General features: G+C 47.8%; 1 protein-coding gene, 1 long non-coding RNA gene and 1 pseudogene across 4 annotated transcripts in view; 2 read left to right on the top strand and 1 right to left on the bottom strand.

The window, feature by feature from the left end:
- Positions 1-9895, bottom strand: part of DGAT2 (diacylglycerol O-acyltransferase 2) — a 32148-nt gene extending 22253 nt beyond the window's left edge. Inside the window, exon 1 of the mRNA XM_043907619.1 lies at positions 9652-9895. Coding sequence (XP_043763554.1) covers positions 9652-9691 — 40 coding nt within the window. The 5' untranslated portion in view covers positions 9692-9895. The remainder of the gene's footprint in view (positions 1-9651) is intronic.
- A 113-nt stretch (positions 9896-10008) lies between these two features.
- The window catches only part of LOC122697187, a 44864-nt gene continuing 28826 nt past the window's right edge, over positions 10009-26046 (top strand). Inside the window, exons 1-2 of one of the 3 annotated variants that reach the window (XR_006342015.1) lie at positions 10009-10193; positions 17138-17183. This is a non-coding gene — a long non-coding RNA (uncharacterized LOC122697187). The remainder of the gene's footprint in view (positions 10194-17137; positions 17184-26046) is intronic. The other 2 variants (XR_006342016.1, XR_006342012.1) reach the window with 2 other exon arrangements.
- On the top strand, positions 23817-25564 carry LOC122697181 (annotated as a pseudogene).

Genomic DNA, 26046 nt, shown 5'->3' with positions numbered 1-26046 from the left:
GAGCCTTTCTTTCCTTGTCTGAGCATGAGTCCCCCCCTAACCTCGCCATAAGAACAGAACCCATTTCCTACAGATGTCTTTTTTTCATGAAGGAAGATGAGACGGCGATAGAGTAACCTGACTTGTTCTATGAAGAGAAGTTTTCAGTAACCAATCCAAATAGTGCTCCAGGGCACCACTGATTTCACCCTTTATTTTACACAGCTCCTTTGTTCCTGGATTTGGGAGGGCAGAGGGAGTGCAGCTGTGAGAGAAAAGCCCAGAGAAGCTCTCTTACCTCCAGAGAAAAGCCCCCTGTCCCCATGTCTATACGGGGCTTCTCTGTCCCACAGCATTCTCTGGGAAGGTAGACAGGTAGGGAGGGGTAGCCTCATTTCACAGAGATGGAAACTGAGGCAAAGTGAGGCCAAAAGATGTTAAACCACTTGTTTTGAGGTCATGGTCTAGAGGAGAGAGGCAGGACTCAAGGCAGGTTTCCTAGCTTTGAGTCCCTCGCCATTTCCATGATGCCAAGCTCCTGAGGGCTGGTCCTCACTACACCAGCCAGTCCACATCCCGATCTCAGGAATACACCCCGGGGAAGGGAGGGCTGCCTCTCTGCCTCAACCATGTCCCAAGTTTCATGGGGCCATTCTCCTGTAGACTGGCTATGCAAGCAATGTGAACCCCCACCCACATGCTCCCACAGATTGAGAAGCTACTACAAGAGCTAAGCTGAAGCTACCCACAGCAGTAGAGCCAAACACCCCTGGTCCCTGGCCCAGGCCGGGTGTGGAACGCTTCTTTGCCCAACATCTGATAGCAAATTGACCAGGCCGCACCCAGGACTGATGAAACCAGGGTTTCCTCTCATACTGGTCTGAGAGGGCAGGGTCTGAGCCCTAGTTCCCATAATCTGAGAAAGGGCATTGGGCCAGCCCTGCCCCTGCATGGCTCTGTGACCAGGGGCAAGTCACTTCGCTTCTCTCAGCTTTAGTTTCTCATCTCTAAAGTGAGGATAAGGGGACTTCCCTGGAGGTCCAGTGGCTAAGAATCTGCCTTCCAATGCAAGGGCATAGGTCGGAGAACTGAGATTCCACCTGCCACAGGGCAGCTAAGCCTGCATGCCACAATTAGAGAAAGCTCACATGCCACAGTGAACACCCAGTGCAGCCAAACAAAACAAAATACATAAAGTGAGGATAAGAATACCTCTCAGGGTGGTTGGGAAGATTAAAAAAAAATGCATATAAGGTCCATTTGGCACCTGTTGTGTGACTGACACCTGTTAGGTGATTAGCTCTCATCATGGCATCTACCGCTGACCAGAGTGAGAGGGGACAGATGAGCAACCACAATGTTTCAAGACGTGTCTGACCACGAGGTTGTGTGTTTAGAGCAGAGGGAACAGAGTGGGGGCAGCAGCAGGGGAGGTTCCAAGGAGGTGGTGAGGCCTCAGCAGGGCCCAGAAGACAAGATCTGGGAGGCAAAAAGGAGCAAAGTGGGCACTGGGGTGGGGGCACTGGCCAGAACAGAGACTCAGAGGGAGTTACAGAGAGGCAGGCCAGAGGCCAGAATGTTCAACGACCCAGGAACCGGGGTTCACATTAACCCAAAACAGACAATGAGGACAGGGCTCAAGTGGCCAAAAGTGGCTTCCTGGAGGAGGTGGGTGGGGAGGGATGAGCATGGAGCATGTATGAGGTGCCCACTACTGTTATCAGCCCCTGGGGAAATAGCAGAGAACACAGCAGGTCGAGTCTCACCTGTTGGGGGGCTGAGATTCTGCTGAGGGAGAGACAAGGCACCTACAAATGTAGGATGTAATGTCAGGCAGTGATGAGAGCTATGAGGAAACAAAATTTGGGGCAATAAGCTAGAGGGAGAGACAAGACGATCCTCAGCCCTGAGGAGAGGGAGCCCTGAGCAAGGCTGACTTCCCTCCACATGGAGGTAGTAGCACACAGGACATTCCCAGGTCAGGCCTCTGGGTGGCCCACACTGCCTCCCCTACTCTCCTTTGCTACTGGCATCCTGGGAAGGGGCTCACCGGCCTAGAGAAACTAAGGAAGACAGGAGGATGGCCATCCAGAGAACCTGGCCTCCAACTTGTAGGAGTTGTAGCCTTGGTGATTCACTTCCTATGCAAGTCTCAGTTTCCTCATCTGTACAGCGGGGCTAATACCCACCTCGCTAGATTCTTGTGAGAATTAAACAATAGACAGGAGCGTCATAAAAGTCAAGACCTGTGTGAATGCGGGATAATTACCAAGTAAGCCTGGGTTTCCTCGCCTGACAAATGGGTATAATAACCCCTGTCCTGTCTTGGAGCAGAGGCGCTGGCGTCAGTACACTTAGGATTCAAACCCTGGCTCTATCATTTATGGTGAGACCCTGAAAGTCATTTCCCCATATAAGACTCAGCATCCTCCTTTGCTGGGATGTAGCAGTTGTTGGGAGGAATCCAAACAACCTATGGACAATGGACAAACAGCATGTGGCATGTCTGTTAGAGAGCTAGAAAGGTGCCAGAGAGGTCACAGAGATGTGGATAGCTGCTAGGGGCTACTGAGTCGGGACATCTTCCTGCTCACATTCCCCAGCTTCAAGCATGCCACACGCGGGCCCAGCCAAACCGAAGCTCTGCCCTGGTCCAGCAGCCTCCAAGTGGACAGTGAGGAAGTTGCCCCAAGCTTCTGCAAAGGGCTGGGCACGAGTCTGCATCGAGGCTGAGAGATGGACATTCTGACTCCCAGGAGACCCCTTGAGGTCCAGGAAGCCAGGCAAAGTGCCATATAAATGCCACATCTTCAAGGCCAGGGGCAAAAGTGCAAGATTCTAGAGGGAGGCAGAGAGAAGGGTGGAGGCTGAACATTAACATTCATTCAGCAAGTACTTTCCAAGTAGCCTTTACAGGCCAGGCTAGGTGCTGCCCTAGGACAGGAACTGCCAGACCCTGCCTCTCCTCTGCTTCTTGGGCTTCTGTGGGGGGCAGAGCTCTGCCCTGGGGCTGCCCACCTCAGCTATGGCTGGGGGGAGACAGGGCTGTGAACAATTAGGCATAGAGGGTAGGTCATGGCTGAGGAGCCCACGAGAGGTACCCAACTGGCCTGCAGGGTGCCCTCAGCGATGCGTCCGGTGAGAGGTAGAGGATGAGTGAGTTTGCCAGGCTGACAGAAGGGAGGCACAGGGCCGGGAACCCTGGTCCTGGAGTCCAGCAGACAGCACTGGCAAAGGACTGGAAGGGAGAACGTGCACAAGATTAAGGACTTCACTGCAAGTAGTTCAAGCAGGCCATGTGAATGGGTGAGGGGGAGCCACGGAGGGCTGGAAATGCCAGGCCGAGGAGTCCCAAGAACACAGATGACTGACCAGGCTCCACCCTGACAGCAGGGGAGACTGCTGTCCACTCCTCCCATGCTCTTCACCAACTTCAGTCGGTGTAAGGGCTCTGAGGCAACGCACCAGCGGTCCACCTGATCCCAATATGCTGGTGATTTCTTCTCTGGAAAGACTAATAATCTCCCCTTTAAGGGTTAGGTGTTTAATCAGGTAACCTTAAAGAAAATTAAGAATCCTTAAATCAGGGCCCACTGAGACATCTGACCCAAATCGGAAGCAGACACACACTGCTGTGGTGGGTATACCGGCTGGGAAGCTCCTGGCTGGCCCGTCAGGACCTGCACGGACTCTGGATTCCTCAGTTGGTCCTCAGGGCCCCCCACAGAGCATCGTGGCAGGAAGCCAGGCATCCTAAGTATCCACAGATATACTGGGACTTTGGGCCTTCTCCTCCTCTCCTCTCTAGGTCTGTTTCCCAATGGCATTAATTAAGGGTTTGGGCTAGATTAGTTGAAATCTGAGGTTTTGACAACTTAGATTGACTAATGAATTTTTATCCACAGAAGATCCCCCTAAAGAGACTACAAGCCCCTCCTTGGGCTGCTCCAGAGGCCTGGATTTTCAAGTATTGGTTTTCATGCAGTAGGGTAGGGTCCTGGGAAATGAGGTCAAGGAAATGGGGCTCTTAGAACACCATGTTCCTGAGACTTTGAAACTGCAACTAGGACCCTGGAGGTGACTGCTGAGGACCCCAAAGCTCTGCTTTCATTACCCCCATCTCCTGACACATTAAAAGAATAGCTACTGAAGTGGGAGGGGTTGCCATGGCAACACCACTAGCTTGTGGGTATGTCACCACCAAGGAGTCCTCAAAATAGGCCCTTATCATGGTACATGAGCAAGTGTGGGGAGCTAGGTTTTCTCGGGCATGTACCTGGGCCCCAAGCAGGACAGGTGCCCATTTTCACAAGGACAAGTTGAGGACATGAATGAGGAGGAGGCTGGCCCCTGGATCTCACAGCAGTCCGGGGCATGATCAGAATCACACTTCTGCAGCAGAGCTGGAATGAACCCAGGTGGGCTGCCTTATGCAGCCCTCCTTACTGTACAGATGAGGCTGAGGCCCTAAGAGGGAGGGTCATGCCCAAGGTCACATAGGAAGCAGATGCAGAGTGAGCCTTCTGGCCTCTAGATCTGCTCTAATAGTAAAATGAATTCACATTCCTTGCTTCTGTCAATTTGTCCAAAGGGTGTGTGGCTTCAGCTTCCTTGAGTCTGTACCATAACCTGGGCAGATATTGTCATCATGCATTTGCTCATTTTACAGATGAGGAGACTGAGACTCCTAGCCCCAACCCCTCGAAACTGCCAGCAGCAGCTCCACACCCAGGAGGTTCCAGAAGTGGTACAGGCCAAGAAACTGCCTGCACCAGGCTCCTTTCCCAGCTCTCAAATCTCCACCAACAACCCCTGTAAAGGGCATAGGCAAGCCAGTCCCTGCCTGGATACAGCATTTTCTGTCTCCCTCATCTCTCAGCACACTGGGACCTGAACACAGGTTAGTAGCCCAGAGGTCCTGCCGTCAGACTTTCCCTCCCACCCAAATCTCATGCCTCTATGCTGGTCCCTGTACCTGAAGGTTCCTGATGGCCTCAGTAACACCAGTTCATCTTTCAATATCCAAATTGACTGTCACCCCTTCCAGGAAGCCTTCCCTGACACCAGGATGATTTAGCTGCCAAACCCTCACACCCTCACTTCCAGGCCTCCTCAGTTCCCCATGCTTCCTCCTCCGTCACTGTGTGGATCACTGTGCACTGTCATCCCCCTAGTCTCATTTCCTCAAAGGCAGGGACCAGGGATTGACACGTGTGTGGCAGAGTCTGACACACACAGGTGATCCACCAATAAACTGAAGCCGAGTCCCCACTGTAAGAAGCCTTCCTGGATGCCCCAGAGCAGTCTGCCACACATCACGGTGTTGGCGACTGTTGCATGTGTCACATAAAATGAGTGACAAGGACTAACAGGCAAGTCACGAGTTAGTTTACAAAGCACTTTCCATCTGTGTTAACTTAAACCCTTGCATCCTTGACAGTCTGAGAGTTTCTGATCCTATTTTCCACTGAGTGGGAATAAGATCTTCAGAAGAGAAGACAGACACCCAGCCAGGTCCTTGAGGGGATCCAGGGCTGAAATCCTCAGTCTCTGGCTCCCAAGCCCTGGAAGTAACGAGGGGGACTGTGGTGAGCATCCCCTGCCCCCGGCGATCAGCCCTGGAGCCAGCTCCTCGAGACCACGGAGCCTCCAGAGCAGGGAATAGCTGCACTTAGGACAGGTGGGCACAGAGGAGGCCTGAGGAAGCACTGAGGACTCACAGTGAAGCAAAAAAGCAGGGCTTCTTGCCAAGAGGAAGGAGCAGAGCTCAGGAGGGCTGAAATCCCATTAATGATTCATTCATTCAACAAATATTTACTGAGCACCTACTACACTCCAGGCACTGTGCTCAATGCTGGGACAAACACTGAGGAAGAGAGACAGAGTTCCTATTCCCAAGGGGCTGACATTCTTCTGGGGCAGACCATCACCTAAACAGAAAAGTACACCTGAGAATTTAGCTAATGAGAAGGGCTATAAAAAATACAACAGGACAGGAAAGTTCTCCAGATGGTATGGTCAGAAAAGGCCTCCGAGAGGAGACTGAATAGTTGAAAGACAGTCATGCAGTGACCTGGGCAGAAGACAGCCAGTGCAAAGGCCCTGAGGTAGGACTGAACTGATGGGACTCCCAGGGGAACAGGAAGACCCCAGCCGTTCTGGAGCAGGACATGGAAGCAGAGGAGTGAGGGCTGCTCACAGGGGGTTCCACAGCCACAAGGAGGAGTTTGGAATACAACGAAGGGCAACTGGCTGTTCCCCCGGCCTGAGTTCCAGGGTTCACGGTGCATCTACTCATCAAGGCAAGTTGGGACATCTTCTTGAAAATGTACGAGAAGGGGTGATCTGCCAGCCCCATCATGGTTCCAGAAAAACCTTCACTCAATCAGGAAATGAGCACCTGCAGTGGTCAGAGCCCTGCACTCGGCCCTTCACGGCTTCACCACACTTCTCTCTTAGTTTAAGGCAGCCAGTGACTGGGAGATGGATCTGGGTTCTAACCCTGGCTTTGATAATCCTGGTCTAGTCTCTTCTCTGCGGGGCCCTCAGTGTTCCATCTGTAATGTGAGAGCTGCCCCTGAGCCAGCACTGCCAGGGAGCTGTGATTTTTTTTTTTTGGGAGCTGTGATTTTATGACTCAAGTACCTGCTGCAGAACTCAGGGATGGGAGGATGGGGGTGGGGCAGGATTGCCACACTGGCCACTGAGTCACCGAGTCTGCTAATAAAATACTACTCTTGGCCCTTCTTTCCCAGCCCAGAAGAGCCCTCAGTAGCACAGATAACCCCAAAGTGGCATTTGTCCATTTGGGGAAGTGGTGTAGGGGAGCGGGGAAAGCTATATAGAATTGGGGGAAGGGGAATATGAAAACCAGGTTCTCATCCTATGATTTAGAACTGAGTTAGGTGTCAACTCTCCAACAATCCAGCCTCTTAGTTTCACCTCCTACTAAGCTCCTGCTTGCACACTCCCAGTGATGGGGAGCTCCACTCCACCCACACCAAACCTGTTGCAGTGGCTGTCAGAAAGCATTCCTCCATTATATCAAATCTGCACCCCCCACCTCCCAAAATTCCAGCCCTGTTCCTGGCCTTGCTTTTGGGGGGGCCACGCAGAACAAATCAGTTCAGAATTTTACTGAAGCTGCCACCATTTCATGCTGGGTCCTGTGGTGAACCCTGGGTATTCAGGCAGGCATCAGAGGGCTCTGATCGGAAGGGCCTTAAAACCAGGTGGAAAGGCAAGGATGCAAACATGAATAACTCTGCATCTTCCACCACTGGCACAGGTAAATCCTTCAGATATTAGAAAATACCAACAGAGACTCCTGTCTCCCCCACAAACTCCCAGCACACACGCAGCGCACACCCACCTGCCCCCACAGCTGGCTTTTTTTTTTTGCCCAGGAAACCAGACACCAAGGTATCTATTTCAATCTCACCCATCACAGGTCTTCCCTTCACAGAAGCCATGGTCTCCCCTTAAATATCACCACTGACAGAGTGTTCATCACCTCCCAACAATGAGACTTTATTGGTAAAAACTAGGCCACTGGGGAGTGTCTTCAAAGACCAAGGATGTAGAAAGCAGGTCTAATGGAGATGCCAGATAACACAAGATTTGCTTCAGCAAATCTCCTCCCTTCCCCACCCAGTCTTTCACCAAAGAGAATCCCAGACAGCTAAAGTGATTGGTTTGCATTTCATGCCAACTCTTGCTACATTCCATGATGGATTGTTTGTAGCCAGTTTTTTTTTTTTCTTCAATGTTTTCAAGACCTGATTAAAACATGGAGACATGCTCCTGAAAGGATAGTAAGTGACTTGGTCAAAATCACTCACTGGAAGTCCTCCTGAATAACAAATTCTAGGTAAAAAATGAGGAAGTCAGGGTCACCTGCTCCTGGAAGATACAACTCATCTCTGCCAATAGCAGAGATGAGGGAAGGGTATCTCCAGGAAGGACCATCCCCAGAGAGAGCATCCCTATCTCATTGCCTGGAGACAAAAGCACTTTTAAAAGCATGAACATGGGTAGGGCCCTTCCTTCCCCGTTACGGGTATTAAATGGCACAGTGAATGGACAAGCACTTTTAAGTGAGAGCAGAGATTGTCAGAGGCTATCGGGCCGGGTGCATGAGATAGCTCAGGCTGCATGTCCCCAAGATGGCAACAGCAGCTAGGTACCTCTCCAAGGGCAGTGAGTGGCACTCAGACCAAGAGGGGCAGATAACCACACCAACAGCCACACAGGGAAAAAGGCCAATGCCTAGGACACAGTTAAACTGTGGTACAGCTCAGGGTGGTTACCCAGCAGCCACTAGAATATTGTAAGTGATTTGGAGTAACAGAAGGAAATACTCACGATTTAACATCAAGAGGGAGAAAACAGGATTTAGAACTATATCCACATCATGCCCCCAATCTTACCTAAATGATGTGTACAAATAAAATTATAATGAAATATTCTGAAATGCTATTAGGAAGCTATCTTTGGATAGTCAATTAACCAGGAACTTTTCATTTTCTTCCTGTTTTTCCATATTTTTCAAAATCCAATAATTCGCATGTTTTATTTTTATAATGAAGGGGTTGGGTAGGCTATTGTTAGTTACTAAAGAAAAATCCTAAGTAGGAGAGGTTCAGCAAGCTGAATAAAGACTTTAGGTGGAGGGAGGGAGGATTCAAGCAAGACAGACCAGGGCAGCTGTGAGGATGTCCCAGGGTCTCCTGGATTTGTACTTAATCCACTGGCCAAGGCCCTGTTAGGGAAACCTTGGACAGGTCATGTGTCCTCTCACCTCAGTTTCTCCAAGTATAGGTGAGAGGTGCGGGACATGGAAGGGATGCTCTTCCTTGTGCGGGAAAAGCTGTGGGGTTTGATCTCAACTCTGCCCCTGATTTCAGAAAGGACTTCAATTCTTCCTGGTGGAACAGCAGCACAGATCACACTGAAGGGCACCCAGAGTCCTCCTGTCCTATCTTCTAAGCATTCCAGGCTCACAGTCGCTGTTGAGTGGGCTCCCAAGCCTCGGCTGGGCAGGGGGCAGAGGACAGTGTGGGCACACCTGTCCCAGCCAGGCATGTTCCCGGTCTGGATGGGCTGCCCCATCCAGTGCCTCACAGCTTGATCCACCAGGTTAGGAGGGATGGAGGGAATTGCCAGGGGGCTGGAGAGGAGTTCTCAGGTAACATGCTATCTCACAGGCTGGAAAAAAAGAAGTAATGTAACAGAGGTCCCCAAAATTGATGAGTGCTAAGGTGGAGAATGTGCCCACATGACTACCATGCCAGGTGGCCTGGATCAGACCATTATTCTAAACTCATTCCAGACCCAGATGAGCAGGGGGGAATGGAGGTGGTGGTCGGGCCGCAAGCCTTCCCAAAAGAAAAGAAAGAGGTTGGGACCTCAGCCCCCAGAGCGACCTGCCCTCCAACAACAGACTCCCATTATACCAACACACTCCTGCCTATCTTGGAGCCCTTCATCACCTCCTGTCCTGAAAGCCCTCTCGCAGCTGCATGGCCCCAGGAGGAAGACGGCAAAGCCCTGCAGACCCTGGGCTGTGACAGTTCATCTCCCAGACCCTTAGTCCCGCTCCCAGAGGCCTCAGGGGGCAGCACGGCTCCTTAGTCAAGGCCCTCGCTCCGGGCAGCCGGGCCCGATGCTCACCTCGCAGGACCCCGGAGTAGGCGGCTATGAGGGTCTTCATGACGAAGCCTGTACAGGTCGGGGCCCCGCGGGAAGCCTCCTGACCCCGCGCCCCTGGCCCATGCCCCGGCAGCCGGGGCCAGGGCTTCGCGCCGAGCGGGGGAGCTCGGGGATCGCTACCGCCGGGGGTGCGGAGGGGCGGGCCACCGGGCGGGCAGCCAGACGGGCCGGAGCACCAGCGCAAAGCGGGCCTCGGCCACGGCCACGGCCACTGAGCCCGCGGCTCCGAGCGCGGCACTTTGTAACCTCATAAGGGGGCGGGGCCGACGCGGCAGGGGCGGGGCCGGCCGTTCCAACCACTGCAGCCTCAGCTCCGTGGGGGTGGCTGAGCGCCCGGCTCGGCCGGGCGTGGGAGGGCTGTAGCGGGTCACCCTGATCCTCACGGCTGCGCCGCCCGCGGCCCGGGGTCCTCCTGGCGAGGGGCTGCCTGGTTATTCCTGCTGCTCCCCGTGCCCGCCCCTAGCCGCTCCCCCGCGGCGTTGGTGCAGCCCGGCAGCAGGAAGGTGGGCCGGGAGGCCCGGCACGTGCGGGCCTGGCTGGGGCAGGCGGGGGTTTGTGTTTTCCGTTCCGCAGGGCTTCGCTTTGGCTACAGATGCTACGGTCCCGCCTCTGATTAGTGGTTGGGTCGGAGTTAGGTAGGGCCGGGCTCCTAAACCTCTTAAGTTGCCTCTACCTTTCCGTCTAAACCTCTATACTGTATACTGCTGCGTGCTGGGGACCCAAACCAGTCAATCCTGGCCCTGCCCTGGGAGGTGCTCTCGTTGGTAAGAGGCAATCACACACACAAGCCGGCAGCAATGCTAGGCCACCAGAGAAATCTCTGGCTGTAGATCCAGAGGAGAGAGGTCCTTTCCTTGGGATGGGGGCTGGGGACTGGAGGCTGGGTGCACTTCCCAGAGAGATTATTGCACAACAGAGATGGAATCAGATAGACCCGGAGCCAGTTCTGGCCCTCCCTTTCTTGAACCTCAGTTTCCACATCTGTACAATAGGAAGACTAACACTTATTTTGTGAGGTGCTTTGAGAACTAAATGAGGTAAATTTTTAAAAGGTAAAAAATAGAAGAGTATAGTACAAGGCACATAGAAAATTTTCCAAAATTATTTTTGATGTCCTTTGATGAGTAGTTTTGTAGATGGAGGGTGTGAGGGTAAGGCCTAAACTCTTAGAAAAGGCAGCATGTTTGGGGCAGGGTTAGGGTACCTGGAGTGGCTGGAGCTCAGACAGCTATGGGAAATGATGCTGGGGCTAGATCTTAGGATGGTTCTTGACTGCCACCCTTGGGACATCAGGGTGGGGATAGCTTTGAGTGGGGAAATGCAAGTGGTTGCATGTTTTTAAGAGTCTTCCAGCCATAGTGTGGGGAGAGACTGGAGGCCAGGAGGGCAGTGAAGAAGCTGCAGGAGGGACTCAGGTGAGAGAGAACCATTCCTGAGCTCGGATGGTGGTGGAAGGATGGAGGGAAGGCCTGGTCTGGAGAGAAGTGCAGAAGGAGGGGAGATCGACTGGAATGTGGTGGAATGACTTACTGGACGTGGATGGTAAGAGCAGGTGTGAGGGCAACAAGCCTGTCAGTGAAAAGACGGCTTCCTTGGGGTCAGCTTGAGGAAGCTAGGCGTGGGCTCACGGTATAAGATGAGAGGGAGTCTCTGCTGCTAAGGTCTTTACCATCTCTTGTCAGAAGTCACAGTGCCAGCACAGCATGTGACAAATGCCACTGATGGGACCTAGAAACCCTGCCATTTGTTCAACCTATTCAAGGTTACAGGAGTAAACCCTGAGAAAAAAGTCATGGAACACTAAGGCTTGAGTTGGCTAAGAATAGAAGGAAAAGCATCCCAGGTAGAGCAAGCAGGTGGTGAGGCTCTGATGCTGAGAAGAGCTTGGTGCCTTTTGGGGAGATGAGGGAATGCTAGCAGTTTTCAGGTTTGTGGGAGACATAGGGGTCAGCAAAGGCTGGGATGTTGGATCAGATGTGATGGATTTCTGGGGAAACAGCAGTGCAGCGAGGTGGATGCTGAAGGTGCTATGAATCCTTCAATCCTCTCCCCAGTGGTGTTTTGGGTCCCCTTGGAGGCAAGACTCCTACTGGCCTGGAGGTACCCCAAGTCAGTGTGTGGCTTGTGCGTGCTCCAGAAAAGTCTCCTGTGGAGGAGGCGTTGGGCTGGAACACATGGCCCAACCAGCTCCCTCATAGTATAGTCTGAGGTGCAGAGCATGGGCTGGGAGGAAGGAGGCATGCATGCTGGCCTTTCTTGTCCCACCAACTGGCAGCAATTCCTTGGGCAAGTCACCTTGTCAGCCCCGGTAGTTTCTACATCCTGAAATGGAGGTGGCGTTTCTTAGCTGGCTGACTGCCCTTGAGTATTTGAGGATCAAATGAAATCACAGCATGTAAAATGGTGTCACCACTATGTTATGAAAGTAAGCTTACTGAAATGGCAAGACTTTGGATCAAGATGAAAGCTCCTTCAGATCCCAAGTTCATCTGCTTCAGCACATTTTTTCCTATGCACTTTCCTGGGCCTGGCTGTCGCTGGGACACAGAAGGTAGTCAGACACAGTCCTTGCCTTCGAGGAGCCCTAGCCCAGAGATATGTCCCAAAACCAATGGTTGCAGCAAGATGGCCAGGCTGTGGTGCAGGGACAGGTGGGAGGCTGTGCCATGTTCAGTCCTTTCTCCTGCGCTGTCACCATCTCCTTGAGCCAGGAGCTTTCCCAGGGTCATCAGGAGTATCATCACTCTGCGCCCAGTGCAGGCCTGGCTCAGGTTTGTGGCTCAGTCAGCAGTGGACTGACCAGGGAGTGAGTACAACAGAGTCATAGATGAAGTGCTATGAGTGGGGTGGGGGTTGTGTCAAAGGAGGGAATGGTAATTAAGAAGGTTGAGAGATGACATTTGGTGCTGGACCTGAGTTGAGGAGGACAATTCTGCCTAGCGGAGAGGAAGGAGAAGGTCTTTAGGCAGAGGCTGCAGCCTTGACAGAGGCCTGGAGGTGGGAATCATGAGCATCCTGATTGGCTGGAGAAAGGATGCTGGAAAGGGGATGCAGGCAGGGAGGAGTAGGAGATAAGGCTGGAGAGATTGACTGGACCAGATTTGAGGGGTCTTATAATCCCACCTGGACTTCATCCTTGGGACCAGATCAAAGGAGGGCTATGAGCAGAGCCACCTGGATTAGACTGGAAGGTTAGGAAGATCAGGTAGGTGGGCGGTGTGGGGGCTTGAGATGAGGCAATAAAACCAGGTCCAGTTTGGGCCCTTCGCACACATGGGAATGTTCACCAAAGGATGTTAAGGCAAGTCTGAGGGCCGAGAGGGGCAGTCGCTTCCTTCTGGGTCATCTCATAGAGTGACAACTCCTTCCCAATGGCCCGCAACTGCCATGCCCAAGGCATCTGCGTAAGCAGCTTGGTCCACTTTGACTTGGATAGAAAACCAGACCCAGCATTAGAGTAGCCAGAGAGGATGTTTCTTGGCAGCTTTCTGTGTCCTGGGACTAATCTTTGCTGCACCAGGTGAGTATGGGGGCCTCGTACCAGGCACTGACTTCCCCGGTCCCCTCCCCACATATCCTAGCCTCCCTCCAGTCCTGTCTTCATGGCCTGCCCTGCTTCTCCTGCCGATGTGTGGGCAGGGTGGCTCCAGGACCGGGGTCACCTTTCCTTCACCATTTCCCATCCCAGTGATTTTCCCTTGGCGCTTTGGCCAAACCCCAGATGGAGAGGTCAAATCAAGCCACAGATCCCAGTTTGACGAGGGTTGTTGTTGTTCTTCAGTCGCTAAGTCATGTCCAACTCTTTGCACTGCAGCATGCCAGGCTCCTCTGTTCTCCACTATCTCCCCCAGAATTTGTGCAGATTCATGTCCATTGAGTCAGTGATGCTATCGAACCATGTGACCAGGGTGGGCTTCCCCAAAGGTAGTACGTCCCACCACCCTCTTCAGTCACCAAGGCTGTGCTGCCATTAGAAATTATGGATGCAGCTTTATGGTTTGTGAGGGGATGGATATGGGCACCTCTGAGACCCTTAGCGGTGATGGCAGCCTCAGCCCCTCCATTGCACAGAGGAGGTGAGTGGCTGGTCTGTAAGGCAGAGAGGACACCTGTTCTAAGAGAGGCACAGGGCGAAAGGCAGAAACAGATGCTTATAAGCGCTCTGCTCCAGGCAGGCCCTAGCCTGTAGGAGCTCACCCAGTCCATGTGAGGAGCATCCCTGCCGGGGATGATTATCACCCCACTTTGTGAATGAGGTGCAGGGAGGTAATGGGACTTGTCCAGGATGAGACAGAGAGTAAATAGCAAAGCTGGGATTCACATCCAAGACTTCCTGATCTGCAAGCCCACGTGCTTTCTCGGCTTCACAAGGCTCGGGTGGGGTGGGGGAGGTGGCGAGGAACTACCCCTAACCCCGGAACTGTTTGATGAAAGGAAATTCCCAAACTTTTCCTCCTTAAAGCTCTCATAGCCCTGTGAGGTTGACCCCATTTTACAGTTGGGAAAACTCAGGCTCAGAGACTCCAAGAGTATACCAGTGTCAGAGCTGGGGCTGGGATTTGTGCCAGTTCTCATAGCCCAAGGCTAGTGCTTGTCTGGGTCAAACTCATTTCCAGTGCTGGGCTCACTTGGAAGGTTGAAGGACAGAGGTGATGGCAAGGGGAGGGGGCCTGGCATGGCCCTGTGGTCTGTGCCACATGCCACCCTCCTCCTCCTTCCCCATCCAGGAATTTTCCAGGCAAGACTGCTTTGGGGCATGGAGCTCCTTCCCTCCTGGGACTCTCTCCTTCCCCTTCTAAACCCCTGTCATGCCCCATCTGTGTGATTTTCACCACATGCTGCTTGGTCTTCAGGGGCCAGATGGTGTACAGTCTCTGGTACCAGGCTAAGGAGTCTGCACTTTGTCCTCAGAGAAATGGGGAGCCATAAAGTGTTTTAACAGGGATGACATATGGTCAGTTTGGGCTTTAGAAGGATCAGTGTTTGGGTAAGAACACCCACTGTGTAACCTCCATGGTACCCTTCCTGATTACCTCTGCCCTGTATCGGTCAGGGTCCCCATGGGAAACAGCATATCTGTAATTGGGCAATTTGAGGGAATTTTAATACAAAGACTGTTTTCAAAGATGTAGCCAAGATATAGGGAAAAATCTAGGCGTTGTGAGGCACCCCAAGGCCAGTGATGTTGTGGGAGCATGTGGCCTGAAGGGCAAAGGTGGGGAGGCCAGGTGAAGAGGGCTTCCTGATGGAAGCTGCAGCATAGACAACCCATAGTGATCTAGCAAGGTCACCCTCTGTCCCTTCCTCCCTCCCATCTGCTGCCAGGACTTCCTAATGGGCAGAAGGTGAATGAGCCCAATGATGCAGTCTTTGCAGAGAATCTGGGCAGAGTTCAGAGTAGAGAAAGGTGGAGGCTTGGTCTGGAGTTTAATGGCCCTAGGAGGACCCTCTCCACATCTGTGTCCCCATCAGGCCCCTAGCTTCTTTCTCTCAGAGCATCTGTAACTCTTAGTGTCTACATACCTGTCCTGCCCAGGAGATGCTACTTGAGGGAAAAGATGGAATCGGTGGGCTCTCTGTGTCCTGGCCCACAGGAGAGACTTGACTAAGGTTGGAAGGAAGAAGGGAGGAAAGGAGAGAGGGAGGGGAATGGAGAGGTGATAGGGATGCAGGCAGAGCTAAAGTAGTGGTGGATGAGCTGTTAGAAGGGAAGGCTGGGGAGATGGTGAGCCCTTAGAATCTCTAGGGCTTGGTGACATGGAGGTAGGGCCAAAGCACAAAGAGATGCTTGACGATAACTTTAGGTTTCAGACCAGATCCTGGGAACACTGACCTCCACTCTAATGGAAGGCCTGGTGGAGGGGGCTCAGGAGTGGCCTTTGGCCCTGTCTTGTGGGACAAGTCTAGCCAACTAGAGAGGAATAGGCCTGAGACCCTTGGGAACCAGCCTTCGAGCTCCTGCCCCATTTTAGCATGCTTGTTGCAATATGTACAGAAATGCCCCTTGCATCATTCTGTCTGTAAGTTTCTTACTCAACTCTCCCAGGACCATTTTTCCCCTGCAGGGAAGGGGCGGGAAGTAAATCTTCCCCCACACTGAGAGTTCCTCGTGAATGCTTTTCCATCCATCCCTTTGTCTGGTCCACCTTTCTGGAGACCCTCCTAGGCCTTGTGCTGATCTGTGAGGTGCAGTCCTTGCTCTCTGGGAGCCTGCGTTCTTAGGGAAGAAATAAATAGACACATTAAAAGACAATTACTCTGCGTAGTGATGGATGATAACTAGACTCACTGTGGTGATTATTTCACAGTATACACATATTTATTATTGAATCGTGTTGTGTACCTGAAACAAGTATGTTATATGTCAATTATATTTTTTAAAAAGGCAATTGCTTCTCAGCAGTAGTTTTCCCAGCTTTCCATAGCAGTGAAATCCTTTCTTCAAATGCAGCCTTGTTCCGAAGGTGATACAGATGACATGTGATTGTTACATATTGCGTTCAGGCTTCAGTTTCCCGGTGGTCCATCCAGATGGGAATAAGCAAAGTATCTCCTTCCTGGGGTTGTTGTAAGGACTGAAAGAATGAACACAGTGCCCAGCACAGGGTCAAGCATCTAGTACTTTACAAATGTTATCAAATAGAAGTGTTATGATTGAAAACATGGATTGGGAGGACAGATTTGCCTGGAGATGGAGCAATCTGTCCAAAAGGCTTTGAGCAAACATACTGGAGGGGTAAAGTGTAAAATGCCCTGAGAAACCAGTGGATCTGGAGGAGGACTCGAGGAATGACAAAGAGACAGGCACCCCAGCATGGAGATGAAAACACCTCCAGGGGAAAACCACAGTGTGACCAACAGTCCCAGATGGCAGAGGCCCAGTAACAGCAGCCTTAGTCAGAGAAGCCTGGAAATGTGGTGTGCTTTACTTAGCTGGCGACTTCACTTCACTTACTTAGCTAGTGCGTGATTTACCTTTCTAAGCAAAGCCCAGTGCAGGCATAGAGATGGTTGAGACTCAACCCCGCTCTCAGGGAACCTGTAATCCAGGAAGTCACTCTGGCACAAACAGCTGCAATCCAGGGAGGAAGTTGGAGGATCAATGAAAGGGGATTTGGGTGAATCAGGAACACTTCCTGGAGGAGGGTGCGGTTGCACTGGGCTGGATCTGCCTAAATACACCACTGTGCTACATTCTGCTGCAGGGATTCTCAAACTTGCCTGTGTATCGGGATCACCTGGAGGATTTGGTCAAACACAGCTTGCTGGGTACCTCCCCCAGAGCCCTGATTCAGTAGAGTTTGCATTGCTATCAAGTTCTTGAGTAGATGCTAACACTGCTGCTTTGAAGCTTGCTCTCAGAATCCCTGTTGAACTACTTTGTACTGAGGAGATGACTGCATCTCAGAGAAACTGCAGGAGGAATCTAATCTGTCTTCTCTGGCAGGTGATGGGAAGTGATGTTCAGCTGAGAAAGCAGTAGGAGACTGGAGGTACGGTGGACCAGTCCTTATTTTCCCAAAAGAAGCAGCAGCAGATTTCATGAACTACAGCACATAGTTGTTGTTGTTCAGTTGCTAAGTCATGTCTGACTCTTTGCGACCCCATGTCTGCAGCACGCCAGTCTTCCTTGTCCTTCACTGTCTCCCGGAATTTGCTCAGGCTCATGTCTGTTGAGTTGGTGATGCCATCCAACCATCTCATCCTCTGCCGCCCCCTTCTCCTTTTGTCTTCAATCTTTCCCAGCCTCAGGGTCTTTCCCAGTGAATCAGCTCTTCACATCAGGTGGCCAAAGTATTGGAGCTTCAGCTTCAGCATCAGTCCTTGCAATGAATATTCAAGGTTGATTTCCTGAAAATAACAGATAGTAACATGTGCTAAACTTCAGTGAGTTTTTATTGTCTGCCAGTTCTGATTCTAGATATATTACATGTGTGGATTTATTAAAGCCTCACAGCAACCCTATGGAATAGAGAGTACTATAATTTGTCCCATTTTACAGTTGAAGAAATGGAGGCCAAAAGGGTTTAAAAACTTGCCCAGAATCAACAAAGCTAGTGGCAGAGCCAGGATTTAAGTCCAGGTGTTCTGGCTTCAGAGCCCATGTTCTTTAATAGGTGCAATTCCCGACTGGCTCTGAGGTCAGTGGTATAAACTGTATACTTTAAAGGGTGACCCTTGAGAGAAGGAAACATTGGTTATCAGGTGCTGAGGTTGAGTCATCAAAAAGGAGTGATATTAATTGCATCAGTTTCCTCTCTGATGCCTTCACTAGAGTCCCAAGCTGGCCTAGGCCTGGGTCCTTGGGTGTCAGCCTAGTTCATGAGCACAGGATGACTTGCATGCCAGCATGGGCCTGATCAAGCAGGAATAGCTGTTCCAGATGAGAGCTAGGCCTTGGGCAAGGTTTCCTGGCAGCTCCAGGTTCCACTGTCATGCTGGCCTTGTGGGGTTTTAAAATCAGCAACCTGTGCAAAGATTTTGACACAGTATGCAAGAGACAAGGAAGGGTATAAGCAGCTTCTCTGGTGGCTCAGTGGTAAAGAATTCACCTGCCAATTCAGGAGATGTGGGTTCAATCTGTAGGTCGGGAAGATTCCCTAGAGAAGGAAAGGGCACCCCACTCCAGTATTCTTGCCTGAGACAACCCGTGGACAGAGGAGCTTGGTGGGCTACAATCCATAGGGTTTCAAAAGAGTGGGACACGACTTGGTGACTAAACAAGAAAAGCAATATTATAAGACCCTGAAAGCCAGCAGAAGAGGGTTGAATCTGACAGGATGATGTTGAAGAGGAAGAAATATAGTCAGGCACTGGCTGAATGCATCTCAGCTTCTTTCTTTGGTATTCATGGCCTTCCCCAGGTTTTTGGGTTTGGTGGGTCATGAAACTGAGTAGGGTTGGGATTTCTGATTAGGCTGACCCTGTGTGGAATGATGCACATATTCATGAGCATGTTTAGAATCCTACACACAGATGCCTGTATCCTCAACAAACAAAGGACACCTTTCTCTCCATTCCCTGCTGCCCTAGGCCACACTGAACTCTTCACTGGTCCTGCACCTCCAGCCTTGAGCTCCACATCAACCCCTGAAATGATCTTTGGGAAACACTGTCCAACCATTCTCTCCTTTGTCTCCCATAGCTCTTAGGATGTGGCCCAAGCTCCTTAACTTGGTATGCAAGGCCTCACATGTTCCCGCCCTTGACACTCTCTCCAGCCTCCCTCCTCTCTCCTCCCGCCCCTATCCCTGCCCCTCTCTGATGTGGATCCAGCTCTCTGGTTACATCAGGTCACTTGCTGTGTCCTTGAATGTACTTTTCCACCTCTGCGTCTTTGCTCACACTGTGCTCTGGAGCCGAAGTATCTTGCCCCCAGCCTCTCTTTTTCCACACCCTGCCCATCTTCCCTATCTATGCCGTCTTTACCAACCTGCTTCTTATTTATTTATTTTTTAAAGATTTTGTTTATGATTATTTGGCTGCATCTGATCTTAGTTGCAGCATGCGGGATCTTTCCTTAGGGAGCACATACTCTCTAGTTGTGATGTTCAAGCTCAGTAGTTGTGATGCTTGGGATTTCTCTAGTTGTAGTGCATGGATTTAGTTGCTGTACAGCATGTGGGATCTTAGTTCCCTGACTAGGGTTCGAACCTGTGTCTCCTGCATTGCAAGGTGAATTCTTAACAACTGGACCAGCAGAAAAGTTCCACAAACCCACTTTTAAAAAGCTTTCACTTAAACTCTAGCACTCGGACCTGAGTTGGGATTTTGGAGGTATATAGGGCCAGGTCCTGCCTTCTAGAAGTTCATAACTTGTGAAATACATAGTTTGGAGAAGCATACATTTTGGAGAAACAGTTTATAGAGTAGTTTATCTATCTAGATTCATCCTCTTGTCTCAGGCAGAGATAAGGCTGATCCAAAAGTTCCAGTACCTAGCATGATACCAGGGAAGACATCACAAAGAATGTATTGATTTCCCCAAGGGCAAGGACTGGATCTTATTCATTTCACTGTATACTCCCTGCCCCTACAGTCATGTGCACTTGATAAATATATTGTGGGATTCAGTATTACATCTCATGTTACCCAGTATAATTGTTGTCATCATTCATTCACTCATCTGCTCATTCAGTACATTGACCACATACATGTTCGTTGCCAAAACTTTTGTAAGTACTGGGGATACAACTGTGAGGAGACCCAGCTCCTGCCATTCTGCGGCTTTTGTAGTTCAAGGTCGAATTGAGAAGAGGAAACACATTCCTTTAGGGACGAGACCAGAGACTGATGTAAATTTAACTGACCTTGCTCCCAACACTGTACATGCATCCTGTTATTTACCTTCATAACCCTGGAGGTATGAGTTCACAACAACCTTAAAATATGTGTGAAGAAACTGAGGCTTGGAGCGATGATATCTAGTTAGAGGAAGAGCTGGGACTGGAATCCGAGTTGGTCTGCTGCCCAGGCCCTTGCTTGTTCTGATTCACCTGGGTCTGGTTGGAAAGGAGGGAGGGAGGGAGAGGGAGGGAGAGAGAGAAAGAGAACCTGAACACAGGTGTTTTTTTTTTTTTTTTAACCACCCTTTCAGTTCTGTATTGGGATGATGCTATGGCAGTACCTTGGGCAGGAAGGAAAACCTAAATCTAAAATTTTTCCAACACTGCCATTGGTCAATCCCCAGAATTCAGTAAAAGTTGTTACATCTTGTCTACCTCTTATTGGGAAAGAGACTCAGACCTGAAATAAACTTAGAGGAATTTGAAGCCAAGCAACTAGCCCAGCGTGGCCTCTCTCGGGCCAACCTCCTTGAGTCTGAAGGCTTGTTTTTTATAGCAGTTTGAACACTCTGTGACCCAAGCTTTCCCTCTTGTCTGCCCAAGTCTCTTGACCAGCCTGACTAGAGGTTTATTAATTTTATTGTTTTTCTAATAGCAATTTTTAGTTTCAATGATTTTCTCTGTTTATAATTTTTTTTATTTCTGTTATGTTCTTTATTTCCATTCACTGGTTTGTGTCAGTTATAATCTGTTCTTTTTCTTAAGCTTAGAGCATTGGGTAAGACCATCTTATTTTTTTCCTTCATGCATCAACAAGTTTATTTTTTAATTTTTTTAATTACAAAAGTTATGGTAGAAAGTATAAGAAAAGACAGAGTTTAGAAAACAATGGATAAAAAAAAAAGAAAACTATGGATAGGCACAAAGGAAAAAAAAATCACACATTATTTCACTCCCATGTGAAAGTGATTTTTTTTCCTTTATGTATATATAACTGTTTTTTCCCTTTGTGTATGTATCTACTCACACACATCTTATTTTTTAAAATCTGGATCACAGTATACATATTCCTTTGTCATCGCATTTTTCTTCCACTTTTTTAAAAAGTAATTTTTATTGGAGTGTAGTTACTTTGCAGTGTTGTGTTGGTTTCTATTATAGATAGCCTTTCTTATTTTCTAAGGCTCAGATGCTCAGTTGTGTCTGACTCTTTGTGACTCCATGAACTGCATCCCACCAGGCCCCTCTGTCCATGGGATCTCCAGACAAGAATATTGAAGTGGGGTACCATTTCCTTCTCCAGGGGATCTTCCTGACCCAGGGATCAAATCCCTCCCTGTCTCTTACATCTGCCTTGGAAAGTGGATTCTGTACCACTAGTGCCACCGAGGAAGTTTGTATTTTCTAATACAAACATTTTAATGATATAAATTTTCATCTACAAACTGCTCTACCTGCATCCCATGAAATTTGATATATTGTGTTTTTAATTTCACTGAGTTCAAAATATTTAAAAATTTCATTTGCAATTTCTTTGACTCAGTTTTTTTAGAAGTGTGTTGTTTCCAAATATTTGTTTTTTTTTCCAGATATCTTTTTGTTAGGAATTTCTAGTTGATTCCATTCTGTTTAAAAAATATATTTTGTGATTTTAATTTTTAAAAATTTGTTGAGGTTTATTTCAAGGACAGAATGTGATAATATGTCTGTCTTGGCAAATATATTTATATGTAATATTTAATATGGACTGAACTGAACTGAACTTGAAAAGACTGTTTATTCTGTTGATGTTGTGTACAGTGTTTTAGAAATGTTACAGTAGGTCTTTTGATATTGTTATTTGGGTCTTCTTGTTTCTTACAATTTTCTGGCTACTTGTCTTATCAATTACTGAATGAAGAGAAGAAATTCGAAATCTCCAACTATAATTGTGGATTCATCTATTTTTCCTTTCAGTTATATCAGATTTTGCTTCATATATTTTGATGAACTATTATTCTATAAGCTTAGTGTATGTATTCAAGATTATTTTGTATTTTTGATAAAATTCTCCCTTATCATTATATAATAGCTCTCCCTATTCTTGGTAATATTCCTTGTTCTTAAATCTATTTTGTCTGATATTAATATGGCTACCCTAACTTCCTTTTGATTAGTGTTTGCGTGGTATAATTTTTTCCATTCTGTTTCAACATACATATATTTTTATATTTAAAGTGAGGTTCTCATGGACAGTATATAGGTCTTAGTTTTTAAAAATTTTAGTTTGACAATCTGTCTTTTAATTTGGGGTTTGGATCTTTTTTTTAAATTTGGGGACAACAAAGGATGAGATGGTTGGATGGCATCACTGACTCAATGGGCATGAATTTGAGTAAACTCCAGGAGTTGGTGATGGACAGGGAGGCCTGGTGTGCTGCAGTCCATGGGGTTGCAAGGAGTCGAACGAGACTGAGTGACTGATCTGAACTGAACTTGGATCTTTCACAACTAATATAATAGTAGATGTGACTGGATTTGAAACTATTGTCTTATACTTGCAACTTTTTTGCCATCTGATATTTTATCCTTTTTTTCCTCTTTTTATGCCTTATTTGGAATTAATTTAATATTTTATTATTATTCCATTTTATTCTATTACTTGGTTATTGATTATACCTCTTTGAAATATTTTTAGTGGTTTATCTAGGATTTTCATAAACTTCTCCTATTTGTTGGTGGAATGCCAATCATTATGTATAGAAAAAGAGAAGAAGATGTAGTAAATAGAATTTATGCCTGAAAGTAGGCATGTTTCCTTTTCTCTTAGACAGTTAGTTGACTTATGTTAGTTTGTGCCTCAAGTGGAGTCTACAGTGTAGAGGGTTCTTCTCGGTCTTCTCCCTCCCTTCCTTTCTCTCCTTCCTTCCTTCCTTTCTTTCTTTTTCTTTCTTTACTTCTATAGCTTTATTGATATATAATTCCTATACCATAAAATTCACCATTTAATGTATACAATTCAACTGATTTTAGTTTATTTACAGAGTTTCACAACCATCACCGCAGTCCATTTTAGAACATGTCATCACCTCAAAAACAAAAGCCTTGTGGTTGCCAGGGAATAGTTATAGAGATTCTATTTCTGTTTGGGGGATAATGAACTTCTGGAACTAGGAACTGGTATTGGTTGTGCAACATTATGAATGCATTTAATGTCACTGAACTGTGCACCTTAAAAGTGTTAACAATAGTAAATTTTATTATTGATTTTTTACCACAATTAAAACTTTTAAAGGAACTCGGTATCTCCCCAAACCACCTTATCCCCCCAATCCCTAAGTAGCCACTTTTCTACTTTTCACATGTATATATGTGCCTATTCTGCACATTTCATGTGAATGGAATCTTATATTACATGACATTTTGTGTTTGGCTTCTTTCACTTAGCTTCTTTATAGGGATCATTCTTGCTATAAATTGAATGTTTATATACTCTCAAAATTCATATGCTGAAGATTCATATGCCCAAGATGATATGCTGAAGATTCATATGCCCAAGATGATAATGTTAGAAGGTGCTCCCTTTGGGAAATGCTTAGGTCAAGAGGGCAGCTTGACACTAATGATTGGGATTAGTGTCTTTATAAAAGAGACCCCAGAGAACTAGTTCATCCTTTGAACCCATCCTTATAAAAGAGACCCCAGAGAACGAGTTCTTCTTTGCTGTGAGGATGCAGCAAGAAGTCAGCAGTCTGGAACCTGGAAGACGGCCCTCACCAGAACCTGACCACGCTGGGACCTTGATCTTGGATTTTCAGCCTCCAGAGCCATGAGAAATAAGTTTCTGTTGTGTAGAAGCTACTCAGTCTGTGATTCTTTTTTTTATTTTTAATATCAGCCTGAATGGACTAAGACAATCCTTGTTGGGTTGTCTTGTATCAGTATGATTTTATGATCAAATAACATTTCATTGTATGGGTACTGTATTTCGTTTATCCATTCATCAATTGATGGGCACATGGATTATTTCCACCTCTTGGCTATCATGAGTAATGCTATTATCAAGGCAAGTGGACTCGCACTGGCGGTGAGGCACCGCTACCACCGCCACAGCCCAGCCTCCCTCGGCTTCGGTGCTCCCGTCGTGGGGATCTGGGTTCCCCAGCACACCCAGCTTCCCCAGCTCTGGAGCCTGTGTGCAGTCCTTCGGAAGCCCTGGTGCCAGCCTGGGCCCTTGCTGGGGAAGGATGACTGAGCTGCAGTTGGCACTGCTATTGTGAAGACACCTGGCAGAACTCAACAAAAACCCAGTGGAAGGATTTTCAGAAGGTTTAATAGATGACAATGATCTCTACCAATGGGAAGTTCTTATTATTGCTCTTCCAGATACACTTTACAAAGGTGGTGTTTTTAAAGCTCATCTCACTTTCCCAAAACATTATCGCCTTTGGCCTCCTAAAATGAGATTCAGTACCGAAATCTAGTATCCAAATGTTAATAAACATGGTGATGTATGCTTATCTATTCTTCACGAACCTGGGGAAGATAAATACGGTTATGAAAAGCCAGAGGAATGCTGGTAGCCTATTCACACAGTGGAAATCATCATGATTAGTGTCATTTCTATGCTGGCAAACCCCAATGGAGACTCACCTGCTAATGTTGATGCTGCAAAGGAATGGAGGGAAGACAGAAATGGAGAAGTCAAGAGGAAAGTTGCCCGCTGTGTAAGAAAAAGCCAAAAGCCTGCTTTTGAGTGACATTTATTCAACAGCTGTAACTTTGCTTATTTTAGGGTCTCCAATTGAGAAACATGGCACTTTTTCCTGCACTCTACCCACCTATTTCTGGACTTCTGTTGTAACAAGCTGGCAAGCACTGGCTGGAACTGGACTGCAATAAAACATGCCAGTATCAATGCTGGCAAGAGCCTAACAAATGCCAGCTTACAGATGATTACACATTTTGAACTGTTTAACCCTTTGGGAAGAATTGTAAAGACCTGTACATAGCACAGCATGATCCGGATAGTATATATACTGTTCACGTACACCCACAAATACACCTCATACCAAATAACACTTTCTTGCAGTAGAATAAGGATCGTGTAAATTCTAAAAAATTTAAGCAGATTTTCTTTCCCTATTATTGTTTCTTTTCAGGTTTAAAAGCATGTCAGATAAAAAGCGATTAGGATTAACAGTTTCCATTTAATTTCCTTTAAACCATTGAGGCTTCATTAAACTCTTTCCACTTACTAAACTTTTATATCTTCTTTGTTTTCACACACTCCCCTTTACTTTTATCTCTTCCGTCTGCCAGGAAGTTTTCAAATCATTTAGTTCAAATACCAAAGTACTCAATAAGCAACTACTTGATTTTTAATGATGACATCAGAGGAGTGGGCATCACTAGATGCTTTGTCCCTTTGTATTGTACCTGCACCCATCTCTCAGATTGGATACAGCAATAACATTTTTTTTTTTTTGTCGTTACGAGCTCTTGAATTCAGTCATCATCCCTAGGAACTAAAAAGAGTTAGTTCTGAATTCAATTCAGATTTAAAATGATTGAAGTTTATTCCCAACAACACAAAACTCTGATTTGGTTTTATTTTTTGCCCTCAGTTGCCTAATGTGAAGGATGGATGAATAAAGCATACATAGCTACAGGCTTTCTACTTCTGGGTTTGCTATTAAAAATGCTGTTTATCCTCATCCCTTCTCCTTGGTCCTTCATATTTCTTTGCCTCTATTCTTCTAATACTGCAGAATTTTCTCACCTATTGGACAAAGAAATTGTGATGTATTTTCATGTAATTTGATTTTGGAATTCTGTCACCTTATTAGTGAGTTCTTCCAAAATATAATTTTTGCCCTCAGATTGGGAGAAAATAATAGCAAACGAAGCAACAAAGGATTAATCTCAAAAATATACAAGCAACTCTTGCAGCTCAATTCCAGAAAAATAAATGACCCAATCAAAAAATGGGCCAAAGAACTAAACAGACATTTCTCCAAAGAAGACATACAGATGGCTAACAAACACATGAAAAGATGCTCAACATCACTCATTATCAGAGAAATGCAAA

The sequence above is a fragment of the Cervus elaphus genome, chromosome 1, assembly GCF_910594005.1.
Source record: "Cervus elaphus chromosome 1, mCerEla1.1, whole genome shotgun sequence".
Lineage (NCBI taxonomy): Eukaryota > Metazoa > Chordata > Mammalia > Artiodactyla > Cervidae > Cervus > Cervus elaphus.
Note: the sequence above shows the minus strand (reverse complement) of the source record. Positions and strands in the feature narration are given on the sequence as shown.